Raw genomic sequence first — 22,102 nt, forward strand, 5'->3', positions numbered from 1 at the left:
AGCTGAGAGAAATTACCTCCCACAAACCACCTCTACAGTGCATTTTGGAGGGACTGCTATAGATGGAAGTATTCCTAAGGCTAAATAGATGTCACCAGGGGAAATAAAACCACAGCAAAGTAGAACAATTAATTACTACACAGATGCAAAATCAAATCAACTACCGCCAAAGCAATCAAGGGATACACAAAGAGTACAGAATATGATACTTAACATGTAAAGAATGGAGGAGGAAGAAAAAAAAAAAGAACCTTTAGGTTGTGTTTGTAATAGCATATAAAGTGAATTAAATTAGACTGTTAGATAGTAAGGGAATTACCCTTGACCCTCTGGTAACCACAAATCTAAAGCCTGCAAAGGAAATAAGTACCTACCTACTGATAATCACCTTAAATATAAATGGTCTGAATGCACCAATCAAAAGACAGAGTCACTGAATGGATAAAAAAACAAGACCCATCTATATGCTGCCTACAAGAGACTCACCTCAAACCCAAAGACATACACAGACTAAAAGTGAAGGGATGGAAAAAGATATTTCATGCAACTAATAGGGAGAAAACAGCAGGAGTTGCAGTACTTGTGTGAGACAAAATAGACCTCAAAACAAAGAAAGTAAAAAGAGATAAAGAAGGACATTACATAATGATAAAGGGGTCAGTCCAACAAGAGGATATAAACATTATAAATGTACATGCACTGAATACAGGAGCACCAACATATGTGAAACAAACACTAACAGAATTAAAGGAGGAAATAGAAGGCAATGCATGTGTTCTAGGAGACTTCAACACACCACTCAGTCCAAAAGACAGATCCACCAGACAGAAAATAAGTAAGGACACAGAGGCACTAAACAACATATTAGAACAGATGGACCTAACGGACATCTACAGAACACTTCATCCAAAAGCAACAGGATACACATTCTTCTCAAGTGCACATAGGACATTTTCAAGAATAGATCATATACTAGGCCACAAAAAGAGCCTCAGTAAATTAAAAAAGATTGTAATTATACCAAACAGCTTCTCAGATCACAAAGATATGAAACTAGAAATAAATTATGCAAAGAAAACAAAAAAGCCCATAAACACATGGAGGCTTAATAACATGCTCCTAAATTATCAATGGATTAATGACCAAATAAAAACAGAGATCAAGCAATATATGGAGACAAATGACAACAATAATTCAACACCGCAAAATCTGTGGAATGCAGCAAAGGCCATACTAAGAGGGAAGTTTATTGCAATACAGGCCTACATCAGGAAAGAAGAACAATCCCAAATGAACAGTCTGAACTTACAATGAAACTGAAAAAAGAAGAACGAATGAGGCCCAAAGTCAGAAAAGGAGGAACATAGTAAAGATTAGAGCAGAAATAAATAAAATCGGGAAGAATAAAACAGTAGAAAGAATCAATGAAAGCAGGAGCTGGTTCTTTGAGAAAATAAACAAAATAGATAAACCCCTAGCCAGACTTATCAAGAAAAAAAAAGAGTCTACACACTAAACAGAATCAGAAATGAGAAAGGAAAAATCACTACGGACACCACAGAAATACAAAGAATTATGAGAGAATATTATGTAAAATTATATGCCAACAAACTGGATAACCTCAAAGAAATGGACAACTTTCTAGAAAAATACAAACTTCCAAGGCTGACCCAGGAAAAAACAGAAAATCTGAATAAACCGATTACTAGCAAGGAAATTGAATAGGAAATCAAAAGACTACCTAAGAACAAAACTGGACCAGATGGTTTCACTGCTGAATTTTATCAAACATTTAGTGAAGACCTAATACCTATTCTCCTTAAAGCTTTCCGAAAAGTGTATGAGGAGGGAATACTCCCAAACTCATTCTACAAGGCCAACGTCACTCTACTACCAAAACCAGACAAATACACCACAGAAACAGAAATTAGAGACCAATATCCCTGATGAACATAGATGCAAAAATACTCAACAAAATATTAGTGAACCAAATTCAAAAATACATCAAAAAGATCATCCATCATGATCAAGTGGGATTCATACCAGGGATGCAAGGATGGTACAACATTCGAAAATCCATCAACATCATCCACCACATCAATAAAAAGAAGGACAAAAACCACATGATCATCTCCATAGATGCTGAAAAAGCATTCGACAAAATGCAACATCCATTTGTGATAAAAACTCTCAACAAAATGGGTACAAAGGGCAAGTACCTCAACATTATAAAGGCCATATATGACAAACCCACAGCCAACATCATACTTAACAGTGAGAAGCTGAAAACTTTTCCTTTAAGATCAGGAGCAGGACAAGGATGCCCACTGTCCACACTTAATTTAACATAGTACTGGAGGTCCTACCCATGGCAATCAGACAACACAGAGAAATAAAAGGCTCCTGATTGGTAAAGAAGAAATCAAACCATCCCTGTTTGCAGAGGACATGATATTGTATATGAAAAACCCTAAAGAATCCACTCTAAAACTACGAGATCTAATATCTGAATTCCGCAAAGTGGCAGGATACAATATTAATACACAGAAATCTGTTGCATTCCTATACACTAATGATGAACTAGCAGAAAGAGAAATCAGGAAAACAATTACATTCACAATTGCATCAAAAAGAATAAAATACCTAGAAATAAACCTAATCCAGGAAGTGAAAGACATATACTCTGAAAACTACAAGACACTCATGAGAGAAATTAAAGAGGACACTAATAAATGGAAACACACCCGTGCTCATGATTAAGAAGAATTAATATTGTCAAAATGCCCATCCGGCTTAAAGCAATCTCAGATTCAATGCAATCCCTATCTAAATATCAACAACATTCTTCAGTGAACTGGAACAAATAGTTCTAAAATTTATATGGAACCACAAAAGACCCCGAATAGCCAAAACAATCTTGAGAAGGCAGAATAAAGCAGGGGAAATTATGCTCCCTGACTTCAAGCTTTACTACAAAGCCACTGTAATCAAGACAATTTGGTACTGGCACAAGAACAGAGCCACAGACCAGTGGAACAGAATAAGAGTCCAGATATTAACCCAAACATACATGGTCAATTAATATATGATAAAGGAGCCATGGATATACAATGGGGAAATGACAGCGTCTTCCACAGCTTGTGTTGGCAAAACTGAACAGCTACATGTAAGAGAATGAAACTGGATTATTGTCTAACCCCAAACACAAAAGTAAATTCAAAATGGATCAAAGACCTGAATGGAAGTCATGAAACCATAAAACTCTTAGAAAAAAACATGGGCAAAAGTCTCTTGGACATAAGCACGAGCAACTTCTTCATGAACATATATCCCAGGCAAGGGAAACAAAAGCAAAAATGAACAAGTGGAACTATATCAAGCTGAAAAGCTTCTGTACAGCAAAGGACACTATCAGTAGAACAAAAAGGCATCCTACAGTATGGGAGAATATATTCATAAATGACATATCCAATAAGGGGTTGACATCCAAAATATATAAACAGCTCATGCACCTCATCAAACAAAAAGCAAATAATCGAATTAAAAAATGGGCTGAGGATCTGAGCAGACACTTCTCCAAAGAAGAAATTCAGGTGACCAACAGGCACATGAAAAGATGCTCCACATTGCTAGTCATCAGAGAAATGCAAATTAAAACCACAATGAGATATCACCTCACACTAGTGAGGATAGCCAACATCCAAAAGATGAACAATAACAAGTGTTGGCAAGGATGTGGAGAAAGGGGAACCCTCCTACACTGCTGGTGGGAATGTAAATTAGTTCAACCATTGTAGAAAGCAGTATGGAGGTTCCTCAAAAAGCTCAAAATAGAAATACCATTTGATCCAGGAATTCCACTCCTAGGAATTTACCTTAAGAATGCAGGAGCTCAGTTTGAAAGAGACATATGCACCCCTATGTTTATTGCAGCACTATTTACAATAGCCAAGAAATGGAAGCAACCTAAGTGTCCATCAGTAGATGAATGGATAAAGAAGATGTGGTACATATACACAGTGGAATACTATTCAGCCATTATAAGAAAACAAATCCTACCATTTGCAACAACATGGATGGAGCTAGTGCGTGTTTTGCTCAGTGAAATAAGCCAGGTGGAGAAAGACAAGTATCAAATGATTTCACTCATCTGTGGAGTATAAGAACAAAGAAAAAAACTGAAGGAACAAAACAGCAGTAGACTCACAGAACCCAAGAATGGACTAACAGTTACCAAAGGGAAAGGGATTGGGAGGTTGGGTGGGAAGGGAGGGATAAGGGGGAAAAGGGGGCATTATGATTAGCACGTGTAATGTAGTGGGGTGGTACACGGGAATGGCAGTGTGACAAATACAAGACAAGTAGTGATTCTATGGCATCTTACTATGCTGATGGACAGGCGACTGTAATGGAGTAAGTGGTGGGGACTTGATAATGGGGGGAGTCTAGTAACCATAATGTTGTTCATGTAATTGTACATTAATGATAGCAAAATAAAATGACTAAATAAATCATGCTTGTCATGGTATATAATTTTATATATAATATATATAAATATGAAACATATATATATATATTCCTGATTTCTATTTACTAATATTTTTAATTGGTTTTGCATCAATATATATGAAAGATGTTGATCTGTAGTTTTCTTCCTTTGTACTGTTTTAGTCTGATTTTGGTATTAGTTTCATAGCACAATGAAAAGAGTTTCCTATTCTGTTTTTTTTGGTAAGATTGTATAAAATTGGAAGTTTGTATAAAATAAGAAGTTAATTCTTTTAAGTGGCCACACATTTTAGCCACTTTAGTTTTCTTTTGATAATGTTTGTGGGATGTATCCACTTATATCCTGTTACTTTCAATGGGCCTATGTCCTATATTTGAGGTGAAAGTCTTGTAGACAACATAGAGATGGGCCATATTTTTCAATCCATTCTGCCAGTGTCTTTTAATTAGTATCATTTAAAATTTTTAGGTAGTTATTTATACATTAGGGCTAACTGTACCATATAAGTATTTATTTTCTGTTTGTTTCCTCTGTTTTTCATTCTTCTCTTGCCTTTTTCCAGCCTTCCTGTGCATTACAGGAAACATTTTTTAATATTAACTGTAGTGCTTTCAGTTATCTATACTATCAGTTGAGCACTTGAAGAATTCCATTTTGATTTATCTGTAGTGTCTTTAAATATATCCATAGTGTTTTTAAATTTTTCTATGTTAGTTTGTATAGCATTTTTTAGTGGTTGCTCTAGGAATTGAATTATCTATATATAGTGTATCACAGTCAACTGGTGGGGTCATTTTACCAGTTCAAGTTAAGTGTAGAACCTTACCTCCCTTTACGTTCCTTTAGCCTTTCCCATTTACAATACAGTTGTCCTAAATATGTCCTCTGTATACATTTAGAACCATATTGGACAGTGTTACATATTTGCTTCTACCATCAAAAATAATTTGAAAACTCAAGAGAAGGAAAGTCTGTTCTTCTTTTGTCATTTCCTTTTTATTTATGGAACTTCCTTTCACCACTCTCTTAGGGTGTGTCTGCTGGTGAAAATTGTTTTATTTTCCTTTATCTGAGAATATCTTGATTTCACCTTCATTCCTGAAGGATATTTCCACTACATAGAGGATTCCAGGTTTTATATCAGCACTTACAAAATGTCATGCCTCTTCCTTCTGGCCTTTCATGCTTTTTGATAAGAATTCTGCATATTACTAATTATTTATTGGAGCATTTTTCTATGCTGTTTGATGGCTGTTTGAGGATCTTTTCCAGATAATTCTAATATCTCCCTTTATGGTGTTGTCATCTGTTGGCTGTTTCCTTTTTCATTCAGTTTGAGACCTTCCTGATTGTTGATCTGATGAGTTCTTTTTTTTTTTTTTAAGAATAACAGCTAACATTAATTGGGTGCCAACTCTGTGCCAGACATGGTGCTAAGTCTTCTCATGCAGTATCTCTTGTAATTCCCACAAAAATCCCATTAAGTGGATACCATTATTACTATTAGTCTATTTTTTCTTTTTCTTTTGGTATTATTAATCTATAATTATGTGAGGAACATTGTTTACTAGACTCCCCCCATCACCAAGTCCCCACCACATACCCATTACAGTCACTGTCCATAAGGGTAGAAAGTTGCTATAGAATCACTACTTGTCATCTCTGTGTTGTACAGCTGTCCCCGGGTCCCCCCACCTTCATTATCTCTGCTAATAGTAATGCCCCTTCGCCCCCCACCCCTTATCCCTCCCTTTCCACCCATCCTCCCCAGTCCCTTTCCCTTTGGTAACTGTTAGTCCATTCTTGGGTTCTGTGAGTCTGCTGCTGTTTTGTTCCTTCAGTTTTTTTCTTTGTTCTTATACTCCACAGACGAGTGATATTATTTGATACTTGTCTTTTTCCTCCTGGCTTATTTCACTGAACATAATACCCTCTAGCTCCACCCATGTTATTGCAAATGGTAGGATCTGATTTCTTCTTATGGCTGAATAACATTCCATTGTGTATATGTACCACATCTTCTTTATCCATTCATCTACTGATGGACACTTAGGTTGCTTCCATTTCTTGGCTATTGTAAATAGCGCTGCAATAAACATAGGGGTGCATATGTCTTTGTCAAACTGGGCTGCTGCATTCTTAGGGTAAATTCCTAGAAGTGGAATTCCTGGGTCAAATGGTATTTCTATTTTGAGCTTTTTGAGGAACCTCCATATTGCTTTCCACAATAGTGAACTAATTTACATTCCCACCAGCAGTGTAGGAGGGTTCCCCTTTCTCCACAACCTCGCCAACATTTGTTCTTGTTTGTCTTTTGGATGTTGGCTATCCTCACTAGTGTGAGGTGATATCTCATTGTGGTTTTAATTTACATTTATCTCATGGTTAGCAATGTGGAGCATCTTTTCATGTGTCTGTTGGCCATCTGAATTTTTTCTTTGGAAAAGTGTCTGTTCGGATCATCTGCTTATTTTCTAATTGGATTATTTGCTTTTTGTTTGTTGAGGTGCATGAGTTCTTTATATATTTTGGATGTCACCCCTTTATCAGATCTGTCATTTATGAATATATTCTCCCATACTGTAGGATGCCTTTTTGTTCTATTGATGGTGTCCTTTGCTGTACAGAAGCTTTTCAGCTTGATATAGTTCCACTTGTTCATTTTTGCTTTTGTTTCCATTGCCCAGGGAGATATGTTCATGAAGAAGTTGCTCATGCTTATGTCCAAGAGATTTTTGCCTATGTTTTTTTCTAAGAGTTTTATGGTTTCATGACTTCCATTCAGGTCTTTGATCCATTTTGAATTTACTTTTGTGTATAGGGTTAGACAGTGGTCCAGTTTCATTCTCTTACATGTAGCTGTCCAGTTTTGCCAGCACCAGCTGTTGAAGAGACTGTCATTTCCCCACTGTATGTCCATGGCTCCTTTATCAAATATTAATTGACCATATATGTTTGGGTTAATGTCTGGAGTCTCTAATCTGTTCCACTGGTCTGTGGCTCTGTTCTTGTGCCAGTACCAAATTGTCTTGATTACTGTGGCTTTTTGTAGAGCTTGAAGTTGGGAAGCAAGATCTCCCCTGCTTTATTCATCCTTCTCAGGATTGCTTTGGCTATTCGGGGTCTTTTGTGTTTCCATATGAATTTTAGAACTATTTGTTCCAGTTCGTTGAAGAATGCTGTTGGTAATTTGATAGGGACTGCATCAAATCTGTAGAGTGCTTTGGGCAGGATGGCCATTTTGACGATATTAATTCTTCCTAGCCAAGAGCATGGGATGAGTTTCCATTTGTTAGTGTCATCTTTAATTTCTCTTAAGAGTGTCTTGTAGTTTTCTGGGTATAGGTCTTTCACTTCCTTGGTTCTTTTTCATGCAGTTGTGAGTGGAATTATTTTCCTGATTTCTCTTTCTGTTAGTTCACCTTTAGTGTATAGGAAAGCAACAGATTTCTGTGTATTAATTTTATATTCTGCAACTTTGCTGAATTCAGATAGTAGTTCTAGTAGTTTTGGAGTGCAGTCTTTAGGGTTTTTTATGTACAGTATCATGTCATTTGCAAATAATGACAGTTTGACTTCTTTACCGATCTGGATTCTTTGTATTTCTTTGTTTTATCTGATTGCCATGGCTAGGACCTCCAGTACTATGCTGAGTAACAGTTGGGAGAGTGGGCATCCCTGTCTTGTTCCCGGTCTTAGAGGAAAAGCTTTCAGCTTCTCGCTGGTAAGTATAATGTTGGCTGTGGATTTGTCATATATGGCCTTTATTATGTTGAGGTAATTGCCCTCTATACCCATTTTGTTGAGAGTTTTTATCATGAATGCATATTGAATTTTGTCAAATGCTTTTTCAGCATCTATCGATATGATCAGGTGGTTTTTGTCCTTCTTTTTGTTGATGTGGTGGATGATGTTGATGGATTTTCGATTATCGTACCATCCTTGTATCCCTGAGATGAATCCCGCTTGATCATGGTGTATGATCCTCTTGATGTATTTTTGAATTTGGTTGGCTAATATTTTGTTGAGTATTTCTGCATCTATGTTAATCAGGGATATTGGTGTGCAATTTTCTTTTTTGGTGGGATCTTTACCTGGTTTTGGTATTAGAGTGATGCTGGCTTCATAGAATGAGTTTGGAAGTATTCCCTCCTGTTCTATTTTTTGGAATACTTTAAGAAGAATGGGTATTATTTCTTCTCTATATATCTGATAAAATTCAGCGGTGAATCCATCTTTCCTGGGGTTTTTGTTCTTGGGTACCTTTTTGATTACCAATTCAATTTCGTTGCTGGTAAGTGGTCTGTTTAGATTTTATGTTTCTTCCTTGGTCAGTCTTGGAAGGTTGTATTTTTCTAGAAAGCTGTACATTTCTTCTAGGTTATCCAGTTTGTTAGCATAAAGATGTTCACAGTATTCTCTAATAATTCTTTGTATTTCTGTAGTGTCCATTGTGACTTTTCCTTTCTCATCTCTGATTCTGTTTATGTGTGTAGATTCTCTTTTTCTCTTAATAAGTCTGGTTAGGGGCTTATCTATTTTGTTTATTTTCTCAATGAACCAGATCTTGGTTTCATTGATTTTTTCTATTGTTTTATTCTTCTCAATTTTGTTTATTTCTTCTCTGATCTTTATTATATCTCTCCTTCTGCTGACTTTGGGTCTCATTTGTTCTTCTTATTCCAGTTTCAATAATTGTGGCTTTTGAGTATTCATTTGGGATTGTTCTTCCTTCTTTCAGTAGGTCTGGATTGCTATATACTTTCCTCTTTTGAACTGCCTTCTCTGCGTCCCACAGAAGTTGGGGCTTGTGCTGTTGTTGTCATTTGTCTCCATATATTGCTTGATCTGTGTTTTTATTTGGTCATTAATCCATTGATTATTTAGGGGCATGTTATTAAGCCTCCATTTGTTTGTGGGCTTTTTTATTTTCTTTGCACAATTTATTTCTAGTTTCATATCTTTGTGATCTGAGAAGCTTTTTGGTATAATTACAATCTTTTTTAATTTACTGAGGCTCTTTTTGTGGCCTAGTATATGTTCTATTCTTGAAAATGTTCCATGTGCACTTGAGAAGAATGTGTATCCTGCTGCTTTTGGATGGAGTGTTCTGTAGATGTCCATTAGGTCCATCTGTTCTAATATGTTGTTCAGTGCCTCTGTGTCCTTACTTATTTTCTATCTGGTGGATCTGTCCTTTGGACTGAGTGGTGTGTTGAAGTCTCCTAGAACACATGCATTGCCTTCTATTTCCTCCTTTAATTCTGTTAGTGTTTGTTTCACATATGTTGGTGCTCCTGTATTCAGTGCATGTACATTTATAATGTTTATATCCTCTTGTTGGACTGACCCCTTTATCATTATGTAATGTCCTTCTTTATCTCTTGTTACTTTCTTTGTTTTGAGGTCTATTTTGTCTCACACAAGTACTGCAACTCCTGCTGTTTTCTCCCTATTAGTTGCATGAAATATCTTTTTCCATCCCTTCACTTTTAGTCTGTGTATGTCTTTGGGTTTGAGGTGAGTCTCTTGTAGGCAGCATATAGATGGGTCTTGTTTTTTTATCCATTCAGTGACTCTCTGTCTTTTGATTGGTGCATTCAGACCATTTATATTTAGCATGATTATTGAAAAATATGTACTTACTGCCAATGCAGGCTTTAGATTCATGGTTACCAAAGGTTCAAGGGTAGCTTCTTTACTATCTAACCATCTAACTTAACTTGCTTATTAAGCTATTATAAACACAGTCTGATGATTCTTTATTTCTCTCCCTTCTTATTCGTCCTCCTCTGTTCTTTATATGTTAGGTGTTTTATTCTGTACTGATCTGTGTTTCCTTTGACTGCTTTTGTGAATAGTTGATTTTATTCCTTTAGTTAGTAGTTGTTTAGTCTGGCTTCATTGGTGTGATTTTATTTTCTCTGGTGACATCTATTTAACCTTAGGAGTGTTTCCTTCTAGAGCATTCCCTTTAAAATATCCTGTAGAGGTGGTTTGTGGGAGCAAATTCACTCAATCTTTGCTTGTCTGGAAATTGTTTAATCCCCCCTTCATATTTAAATGATAATCATGCTGGATACAGTGTTCTTGGTTCAAGGCCCTTCTATTTCATTGCATTAAATATATCATGCCATTCTCTTCTGACCTGTAAGGTTTCTGCTGAGAATTCTGATGATAGCCTGATGGGTTTTCCTGTGTAGGTAATCTTTTTTCCCTCTCTGGCTACCTTTAGTACTCTGTCCTTGTCTTTGATCTTTGCTATTTTAATTAGTATATGTCTTGGTGTTGTCCTCCTTGGGTCCCTTGTGTTGGGAGATCTGTGGGATTCCATGGTCTGAGAGATTAATTCCTCCCCCATTTTGGGGAAGTTTTCAGCAATTATTTCTTGGAAGACACTTTCTGTCCTTTTCTCTCTCTCTTTTTCTTCTAGTACCCCTATAATGCAAATGTTGTTCCATTTGGATTCATCACACAGTTCTCTTAATATTCTTTCATTCCTAGAGATCCTTTTATCTCTCTGCCTCAGCTTCTCTGTATTCCTGTTCTCTGAGTTCTATTCCATTAACCATCTCTTGCACCTCATCCAGTCTGCTTTTATGTCCTTCCAGAGTTTGTTTCATTTCTGTAATCTCCCTCCTGACTTCATCCCTTAGCTCTTGCATATTTCTCTGCAGGTCCATCAGCATGGTTATGACCTTTATTTTGAATTCTTTTTCAGGAAGAATTCTATCTCCTCAGCCCCTCTCTCTGGAGTTGTCTGGGTGATTCTTGACTGTACCAGATTCTTCTGCCTTTTCATGGTGATAGAGGTAGTTGTATACAGGTGGCATGTGTGTCATCTGGGAGAACAAAGTCCCCTCCTGCTTGCTGGTCACCTTGCCCTTCTCTGCTGCCTGTGTTGGTTACCTGCACTCCTGGACCAGCCTCCGGGTTAATCCCCTGAGCTGCCATGGGCGGGGCAGCCCTTGGGGTAGTCCAGAGCCCTGTGGGGAGTGGCAGGCATGCCAGGTGTGCTCTCCTGTGAGAATGGTGCCCTTTCACCCCTTGCCCCAGCCTCCTCTGTCTGTGCTGGGCAGCTGTGCTGGCAGTGGCCTCTGGGTCTTTGTCAGTTAGCTGCACATTGGGAGGAGACTCTGGGTGGTTGCCCTGGGCAGGGCCGCTCTCTGGCTCTTCCACTGCTGTGGTGGGGAGGGTCTTCAAAGCTGCGTTGCCACCCAGGGAGTTAGGACACCTGAAGTTCCTTAGGATTCCCAGCTGGCTGTGCTGAGTGTGCCGGGATGATTCCATCCAGCTGTGAAGCCCCTGTCCCTTTAAGACTTTCAAAAAGCACTCACTTTTCTTTTGTCCCAGGGGAGCCAGCTGTGGGGACCTGCTCACCAATTTTACTTTTCCATTTCTCTAATATCCAGCACACCATGCAATGTATGTCTGTGCTCCTGGTGCAGATGACTTGGGTTGGGTATTTAGCAGTCCTGTGCTTCCACTCCCTCCCCGCTCTGACTCCTCTCCTCCCGCCGGGAGCCGGGGTGGGGATGGGGGGAGTGCTCAATTTCCACCAGGTTGCGGCTTTGTATCTTACCCCCTTCGTGGGTGCTGAGTTCTTGCAGATGTAGATGTAGCCTGGCTGTTGTACTGTATATTCTGGTCTCTCTGTTAGACGTAGTTGTATTTGTTGTATCTTCAAAAACATATGTGGTTTTGGGAGGAGATTTCAGCTGCCTTACTCATGCCACCATCTTGGCTCCACCCCCTCTGATGAGTTCTTTTCAATTGAAATTTTGACTTTTTTATATCACATAATGCTATCTTTTCTTTAAACTTTCTCTTGAATTTGATTTTCTGTGGTACTATACAAAAAGGGAAAGTGGGGAAGCCACCTTGTTATTGCCACGTGGAGACAGAAGTGCTGTTTCTCCATGCAGTCTCCACCAGCACCCAAGGTGGGCATGGCTCCTTGTTAGTGCTGGGAGACATAGGAGTTCCAGCATCCCCTGTGGTACCCCATAGCAAGAGGGTCTTGTTAGTGTTGGGTGATGATGAAAGCCCTGACTTTCATTAGTTCTCCTCTGAAAACACTTCAGTGTAGATGGAAGAAGGTTCTTATTACTGCTGGGTGGTGGTGGAAGCCCAGGTTCCTGTGTGGTCCCACTGTTAAATGGAGGTCTCATTACTGGTCAGTGGGGATGAAGGGCCTGACTCCCTACTTGGATTTCTCAGGCAAGGGGACTGAGGTGCCTCACAGGAGGGGAGTCTAGGTTCCCCCCTCTGCCTTTGCTGGCATGGGTAATGGTAGTCTTTTCTGTGGTTTGGCTGGAGTAGGGCAGTTATTATCTTAAAACCCCCATGTCACTAGGCTGTCCCTTTCTTGGTCCTTTGACTAGAGAGAACAGGCTTTTGTTGGGGCATTCTTGTCACATCTGTTGAGACTGCCAGGTTTCTAGCTTCTTCAACTCCAAGTCTGGGCTATTTGAAGCAAAAAGAAATGCCGGGAAGCTTCCTGTGCCATTCTCTGGATTTCCTGATCCCTGGCTAGACTCTCTTCTTTCCATCTTTAGAAGTCATCTTATGTTTGTTTGTATAATGTCTGGGAGTTTTAGTTGGACTCAATGGGAAGAATAGGAAAAGCATATTTGCTCCATCTTTCCAGAAGTACAAGTCCAACTGATTTTTAACAAAGATGCAAAGACAATTCTGTGTAGAATGGATGGTCTTTTCAGGAAATGATGTTAGAATAATTGAATATCCTAAAAAGTGTCAAATGAAAGAAATAAGTTGCAAAATATTGTATATGTCTCAGTCCATTTTTCAAAATAAAAAACCTGGGACTTATATGTAACTATATTCACATAAGTGATTATATATGTATATTTGGTTATAGATACATCTATAAGAATACATGTCATATTGTACATTTAAAAAACAAGTTAGGGAATAGTATGTATTCTCTCCTTTCAGAATACCTATGACATAAATATTAGATCTATTGTTATTGTCTCATGATCCCAATTTTGTTTGGAAGATTAAAAAACACTGTATTTGATTTGCCTGGAATGGTACCCCCAAGTCATTGACATTGACTTGATATAGGAATTAGAAATATAGTACTTGAATGTTTTAGTTACTGTACTTAGAAATACTTGAAACTTTTATAAAAAACATAATACTTTTATAAGGTTTTTAATAAAAATCATTTTAATAATTCTACAAAGTTTTTAATAATAAAAATTATCAATTTAATACTTTTATAAGGTTTTAATAAATAAAAATCATTAATGGACCTTGAAGGCGCTATGCTAAGTGAAATAAGTCAGACAGAGAAAGACAAATACTATGTCTCACTAATATGTGGAATCAAAAAAAAAACAAAGAAAACCACTCAACATCACTAATAACCAGAGAAATTCAAATCAAAACCATAATGAGATAATCACCTCACACCAGTAAGAATAGCTAGTATCAAAAAAACAAGAAACAAAAAGTGTTGGCAGGAATGTGGAAAAAAGGGAACCCTCAAACGTTGGTGGGAACATACATTGGTCCAGCCACTATGGAATGCAGTATGGTGGTTTGTCAAAAAGCTGAAATTAGAATTCCCGTATGACACAGTAATTCCACTTCTTGGAATTTCCCCAGAGAAAACAAAATCACTAATTGGAAAAGATATGTACACTCCTATATTTATCACAGCATTATTTACAATAGCCAAGATATGGAGGCAACCTAAAAATCCTTCAACAGATGAATGGATAATCAAAGATGTGACATATATACAATCCAGTATTACTCAGACATTAAAAAGAATAAAATCTTGCCATTTGTGACAACATGGATGGGCCTTAAGGGATATCAAGATAAGTGAAATAAGATGGAGGAAGGCAAATACCAGATTTCACTTACATGCGTAATCTAAAAAATAAAACAAACAGAACTGAAATAGACTCATTAACACAGAGAACAGAGTGGTGGTTGCCATAGGGGAAAGGAGCTGGTGCATGGGTGAAATAGGTGAAGGGGAAATAAATTAGTGAGAATATTTGGTATCTTGGTCTGGGTGATGGTTATGTAAGTGTATACACATATCAAAATACATTGCTGCACCCAAAGATTAGTGCATTTTATTGTGTGTACCTCAAAAAAATGAGAAGATAAAAAACAGAAAATATAATCCAAGCTATAGATACAGAGAACAGATTGGTATTTGCCAGAAGCTGGAGGAATGGGCAAAACGGGTGAAGAGGGTCAAAAACTGCAAGATTCCACTTACAAATTAAGTAAGTCATGGGATTGTAATGTATAGCATGGTGCCTATAGTTAATAATAGTGTATTGTATATTTAAAAGTTAAGAGAGTAGATCTTAAAAATTCTCTTCAGAAGAAAAATTTTTTGTTAACTATGTACGGTGATATATGTTAACTAGACTTACTGTGTGATCATTATGCAGTATATACAAATACTGAATTATGTTGTGCACCTGAAACTAATATAACAGTTATACCTCAGTTGTTTGTTTTTTTTAAAAAAAGGAAATTGTTGCAAGAAAAATGCAATGTCTCAACCAGTGAAAATCACCAACCACCAAAATTTTAAAATGTATAATGTCCTAGTAGTATATAGTCTTATAGTGACCTGGTTCTTTCCCCTCAACACACAGGAATAAATGAAGAGGAGGAGAAGAAAAGAGCAAAAAGCAAAGATAAAATCAAGTTGAAAAAAAAAAGAAAAAGGTATTTTCCTAACATCCTTTTTTTAAAAGCAGGACTGTGAATGCAGGGTGAATTATAATGTCTTTTTTCATGCATAACCCTTAAGTAATTTAATAAAAAATAAATAACAAATTAAGTAAAATTAATTTAACATTAATTTTTTTCTTAATGGGTATCAGATGGATTTTTTCAGTAAAATAACAAAGTCCTTCTACCAGTAATCAAAAATAGAGTCAACACTCAGCCATCTTTAATTTTCTTTTTGGAAAAAATCCAGGCATAAAGAAATAACAGACCTTCCTCCCCTTTTATATATTCTATTTGTATTCCAGAATTTTAAGTTTAGAACATCAGCAAAGATTTTAATTAGGCATACATCTAAATTCTTCACATATATATTTTATACTCTGTATATAAAGTTGGAACTTAAATATTTGTATTCTCAAAATATCATTGCCATGGCTAAGAAATTAATTTATCAGTAGAATATTTTACTCACTTGTCATGCTGAAAACTGTTTCAGGTCCTCTGAAACCCTCATTGGCTACCTATGAATATTTACTACCAACTCTTTCACAATTTACTGATTAAAGAAATTGATCAAAAGAATTAAAAGTAAACTTCTTCCATGGTCAACCAGTGTAGCTTCATTTACATTAGAATAAACATATACATGTAGATTTTTAAAGGCACTTGGCAATGATAAGTCTGGCTTGGACCCTAGTTCTCTGACAAGAGCAGATTCTGCACATCAGATGTTGTCACTTTGTAGTTTTTATAGAGCATTTACTATATGCACTTTAGCACCTCAGCTGTTTTATAAATTGGAAAAATTAGCTCACTTTTAAATGTTGGTAGTTAAATAATATCTTTAATATAAAAATTAATAGAAAGGTAGAGTTGTGTATTGTTCAGTCTGACTAGTATATTGTTGAATCATGTGCATTAGCACAGTGAGGTGAATTGCTAGTAGGAAAAGTAAGATTATTTTCTTCCAAATTCTAATATACTTGCTTTATAGTAACGTTATTTATTCAAGCCTTTCTACCTTGGGCCTCACAAACCTCAGGCAGGGCCTGAAATTAAACGAACTTTTCTAGGCACACTTAGCAGAGATGATGCCACCTAATGGAGTTGCCGTGCTACAGTCTAACATTTTGCCTTAAAAATGAGACTCCAGGACCAAAAGGCCAGAGAAAAACATGCAGGCAGAGAAGCAGCTCTAGTGAGAGTTCAGAGGCCAAGCAGGGTCTTTAAAACAGAAAAATAGACAAGAGTGGAGAATGAGAGTTGAGAAGGGAGAATAATATCTGAGAAAATAAGCTCAGGAAATGGCCAGAAGCCTAAGTAAGTAGACAAGGAGGAGAAAAGAATACATTACAGAAATGGGGGATAACTCAGAGTTCCTAAACAGGAAGGCAGTCGAGGAATTCACGTGAGTCACTCTGCAGACACAGCCTTTTGTATCACATACCTACTTTTTCTCCTCCTGTATGTCTTTCCAGCTTTTCTTAGTTTTGTTTTCAACTTCTAATGTTTACGTCACTGAACTTACCTCTTGAGATGCCTTTTTTATTTTAAATTAATTGTTTCTGTTTTTTCACTTATTTTCGGTTTGGGTTCAGGTAAATTTTTGCACACCTCTTCACGTAAGATCTTAAGAGAGGGCTTTTTCTATATTTTGTTACTTCTTTTTTTTAAACAGTGCAGGAAGGAATTCTACAGGTTTTTCCCCCAATTTAGTATTAGAATAATATTATAAAAATAAAGTATAATGATGAATCATCCTCACTCATTTATATAGAGTATTCATGTAAAAGCATCTTTTCTGTAACTAGTAAAAATTATTTTGGAATACAGGTGTTCATCTGTCTCATTCTGCATCTAGAGGAATCAAGTACTTTTACTTGAAAAATCAAAAGAATTAACAAGAGCTTTTATTTTGCTAATTTTCAGCTTTTATCCATTTATATAATTATAGCCATTTTAATATAATTGCATCCTTTTGTGGCTCTTTTAAGAAAATATATTTACAAAGTTATTATATGCACAAGTGAGTTGTGTATATAATAAGGCTGGGTAAATGCTGCATTGTTTGCCTTATAACACTTTGAAGGATACAACAGGATGAAAATGGAAAATCACAGGAAACACATTTCATCCTTACTGAATTTACAACTCATTACTAGGTTTGAGCAGAACAGAGATACTTGTTTTGTCAGTTTATGTGGCCAAGTAGCAACAATTTTGAATTCAGCCTTGTAAGGAAATGCAGACATATAGAACACATTTTGAGTTTGTTTATACCCCTACCTTGCTCCAAGAAGGATTTAAGACAGTTTGAATCTCATTTAATTTACCTATCAGCCATAAATACAGTTGTCAGTCAGTATGTATTATTGTTCCTAGGTCTTACTCATCCAGTTCCTCTGAAGAGGACACTTCAAAACAAAAGAAACAGAAATATCAGAGGAAAGAAAAGAAAAAAGAAAAGAAGAGTAAGTCGAAAAAGGGGAAACATCACAAAAAGGAAAAAAAGAAGAGAAAAAAGGAAAAGCATTCTTCTGTACCTAATAGTTCTGAAATCTCCAAAAAGTAACTGGGATTTTGGCCTAAGCTATCAAATTTTTAAATGTGGTTTTGAAAATTATTTGATCTTCCTTAGAGTTTGCTGTATAATTATGCTTTGCAGTAAATCACAGCCTTTTCCATATATATTCTTTTTCATGTATGGGACCATTATCCTCTGGCAATATATTTCTAATGTGGTATGATTATAAAGTAGTGAATCAATCTTATTACTTGATAACCATGTACCAAGTATGGATAGTTGTACATAGAAAACATCATTTTTGGTACTTGTGTGTCTGTGTGAGCAGTGTTACTAGTTCATAAGTTGATTGTAAATGTCTTTACTACAGTCAACACAGGTAATCTACCTAGCAGTTAATGAGTATTTCTGAATCAAGTGTCCACCTTCCAGTGATAAAATAAGGCAGGGTATAATGCTTTGCTCTAGACACTGAACAGTTTAATAGCTTTATATTCTTTGATAATGTTTAAAGATAGTGAAATTCTTCAGTGTCGTTTTTAAATCTCTAGCCTTATTTTGGATGTCATAGGAGATGAAACTGCTTTATCTGTCTTGAGTGGACTTTTTAAATGAATGGTGTTGGCAGGAAGATGATAATGAAAATATTTATTACAAAATTTCACCATTTTATGAAATACAGAGTTTCTAGTACCTGCCTCCTTTGTTTTTGTAACAATTAAAATATTTCTTCCACGTTTAAAAAGACAAGTCTAGTTCAGCTTATTGGTAAGTCCCATAGAGATGATGCTGCGTTTGGCAGGGTTTTTAGAATAGACTCCTAGGTTGTTTTACTAATGTGCCATATTGGCATGTCTTAAAGTGATACCTCAACCACAGAACTTTTTATTTAAGAGGATGACAGCTAAATCTTCATTAGAACTGATTTGTATTATATTCGTTATGTAAATTTTATGAAGCTTGTTTCTATGAGCAATATGGGAAATTTTTATAAATGGGAACATACATATTTATTTGTCTGAAATAATTTATAGTTTTGAAGCAAGTCTCACATTGAATTTCCAGTTTCATAAGTGACCAGTTTGGGGTGTTTCTCACTTTTACTTTGGTCATAAACCTCAGGAGCAGTGACAAAAATTTAGGATTATGAATTTTATTCTGTACTTTTTAAAATTTAAGAGTCAGGCAATTACATCATGAAAGTCTTTATATAACAATAAAAACTTTATATGAATAAGCAGTTTCAAACACATATTAGTAAATACAAATGTTTCTTACACTTTTAATTCCACATTGATCAGTGTTTCTTACTTTGCTTAAATACTTGGGTATCCCTTATGCCCAGTAAGTTAAATACTTACTATTGTAGCATCATTGAAAGTCAAGTTGTCATGCACAGCACCAAAGATTGCAAGTACCTCACCGTGGTGCAGTTATAAATTTTTTAATTGGTAACCTATAGCTATGGCTGCAGGTGAATTTTTTATGGTGAAATCAGGTAAGTACACATAACCTCCTAGGTTGGAAAGGTGTACTGATTTTTCCTTCACCTAGCATGACCTCAGTAAGATTGGGGAAGTGTCATAACACCTTTTAACATATACTTATCATGCTCAAATTGTAGGAAAGCCATGCCCCCATCCCTTAGTCTGGTATTATAGCCATGGAGGCCCTCACACTTCTAGCTTTTCAATAACCTCATTTAGTCATATGGCTTCCTCAAAAAGAAGTTCTCCTGTTTAAATAGTTAAATCAATTGTTTGGAGAGAATCAGAGCTATTAGGGTCTTAAGGATTTGTTTTGCCTTTGCTGTATTTTGTATATTTTTTTAACTGTATTTTAATGAAAAATACAGTTCTTTGGTATCAAGATAAAAAAAGTTAAGGAAAAACACTTCAAAAAAACTGACTGGAAAATGCTACATGAAAAGGATAGCCTCATCCCACTGAGTGTGTAACATGATTAAAAATAATAATTATAGTGAAATAGTTAATACAATTATTTGTAAGTTTTATTAATTGTAGAGCTTATAAATTGGCTCATTAGATGTATTTTCTGAATGGTGACATGATTAATAATGGTTCAGAAGAATTATATAAAATTCAGCCCTCATTAACTAATATAGTTTGCAAAATAAAATATTATAATGCTCAGTAATTTTTCCCCTAGAAAAAATACTGGAATTATTAAGTAAATTTCCCATAGTAAGAGAATAATTTATGAAATGTCTCATCTGATACTCATTTATTTTCCCTACAGTAATTTTCTTTTGAAGTGGTATTTTTATTGGGATTGGATGCAAAACTCACTAATACATTTTAGGAGAAAATTAGTGAAATTTCCTCTCAGGAAGTCTGTAACAGAAAGAAAACTGAATTTAATAGTAAAAATCTAAAACTCCCGGCCTTTCTACCTACCTCTGTGACCTCCACAAAGTTATCTAGCATCTCTGCACCTTGGTGTCTTTCATCTGTAAAATACTGTACCAAATTATCTTTGAGATTCCTTCCAGTCCTTCATATATATGATTATCAATATTCTAGTAAAATTCAAGTTGTATTCATTTTAGAAATTGATACAGATAAAAACAGATAGCTTTCTCTAATGGTAAAGGTTGAATTTATTAGTTTAACTGTTAAACATATTTATTTTGAGCAGATAATTGGTATCTGGCTCACATTCTTACCACACAATGTGTCTTTTTTACTACATGCAGACAGAATTTATATTTGTTATCTGTATTACCTTATCTGAACATTTTTGAGGTTGTTGCTTTTTGGCTGATGGACCTACTCCCCACAGTTTCCTGTCTCTTTTCTCCATATATGATCTGTTGGATAAAATCTCTGAGTTATCCTAGTTCTTCACACTTAATACATACCTGTTTATGTCTTTGGTTTTCTGAGGCTGAAACATCAATAAATAAGGAATAAAACAAATGTATGTATATTTACTAGTCACTCTGTCTTAAAGCATCTAAGATTGTATAACCCTAGGTCACCTTCAACTACTAGGTTGAAGATATTAAGTGTTGATAAAACTGCCATTGAGTCCTTTCTTCAACATTTATTGAGTGTCCAGCATGGCAAACACTCTGCTAAGTACCAGGGATACAGAGATTAATAAGACTCATTTACTTCCCTGAAGGTTCATAGTCTAGTTAGTAGGAAAAATAGGAGAACATATCATCACATAATAAACGCAGTAATTGACCCAAATATGCTTTCATAGAAACACAGAAGAGTGCTTAATCTAGTCTAGGGAAGTTACCTAGAGGAAGTGAGGCCTGAAGTGCATTTTGCTTGAGGATGAGGGTGGGAGTTATGGCAGTTCCTGACAGAGTGGGCACTGTGAACCAAGGCCACAATAGGAGAAGCTGGGGGTGGAAGTGTGTGTCAAGAAGTACAAGTAATAACGTGAGACAGGAAGTGCTAAGAATTGCATCTACCATTCCCAGTTCTCAGGAACAGGAGAAGGAGGTCTTACGTTCCATATTTGGGAGCTTGGACTTTAATCTGTAAGTGGTGAGACACTGTAAAATAGTTTTAAGGAAAGAAATGGCTTATTAGGGTTTGGTTTCATCCATTTCATAATCCATTTCCACATTTTTAAAAGATGAAATTGCTCTCATTAGAGGACCCCAGAGAAAATAATTTGAATCTTTTATGTCCTATTATTTGTACTTTTTCTAGATCTGCTTGTCTAAGAAATTATTACCAAAAATTACACTTTTGTAGTGTATTTAAGGCTTCTAAAAAATGTATAAAGCTACTGTGTTTTTTGTCAGACCCATCCCCAAAATTGCATGCATATGCACAAACTTTGAAATGTGCTTTGCTTTTAATTTTATTTTAGATTATTTTTTACTGACTTAAATTCTGTCAGTGTTAGTATTTGTTAGGTCAAAATAAATTATCTAAAATATATTTTTTCAATGTACAGACTGCTGTAATTTGATAAGAGTTCTTTAAAAATATTTTATTCAATCTATGAAGCACAACTGCTTCGTAGTTACAGAAACATACCCGTTAAGTCTCCCTCAGGCAACCTGGCTCCGTAGGGAGTGAGTGCTTCAAGAACTCCAGCTGGTCCCAGTGCTGGGATTCAGTCCTCTGGGCAGTTGGCATGCAAGAACAGTGTTTCTTTTGTGGGTGTGACAGTACTCCCACTTGCAAAGTCCAGCGCCTTCTGACCTCATTTGTCTCCGCCCAACTCCTCTAAAAACATGCAGAGTGCCAGAGAACAGGGATGCCTGTCCTAGAGCACAGCCCATGATGCCCCAGCCATCATACGGTACCCGTGTGGCCCATAGGTTACGGGTCTGGGGGCCCATG

General features: G+C 36.2%; 1 protein-coding gene across 1 annotated transcript in view; it reads left to right on the plus strand.

Annotated features, from left to right (window-relative positions):
- The window catches only part of SREK1IP1 (SREK1 interacting protein 1), a 50,336-nt gene extending 29,629 nt beyond the window's left edge, over positions 1-20,707 (plus strand). Inside the window, exons 4-5 of the mRNA XM_017670839.3 lie at positions 15,166-15,238; positions 17,627-20,707. Of these exons, the coding sequence (XP_017526328.1) occupies positions 15,166-15,238; positions 17,627-17,816 (263 nt within the window). The 3' untranslated portion in view covers positions 17,817-20,707. The remainder of the gene's footprint in view (positions 1-15,165; positions 15,239-17,626) is intronic.
- Positions 20,708-22,102: the final 1,395 nt, after the last annotated feature.

This window comes from Manis javanica, chromosome 1 (assembly GCF_040802235.1).
Source record: "Manis javanica isolate MJ-LG chromosome 1, MJ_LKY, whole genome shotgun sequence".
In the NCBI taxonomy this organism is placed as follows: domain Eukaryota; kingdom Metazoa; phylum Chordata; class Mammalia; order Pholidota; family Manidae; genus Manis; species Manis javanica.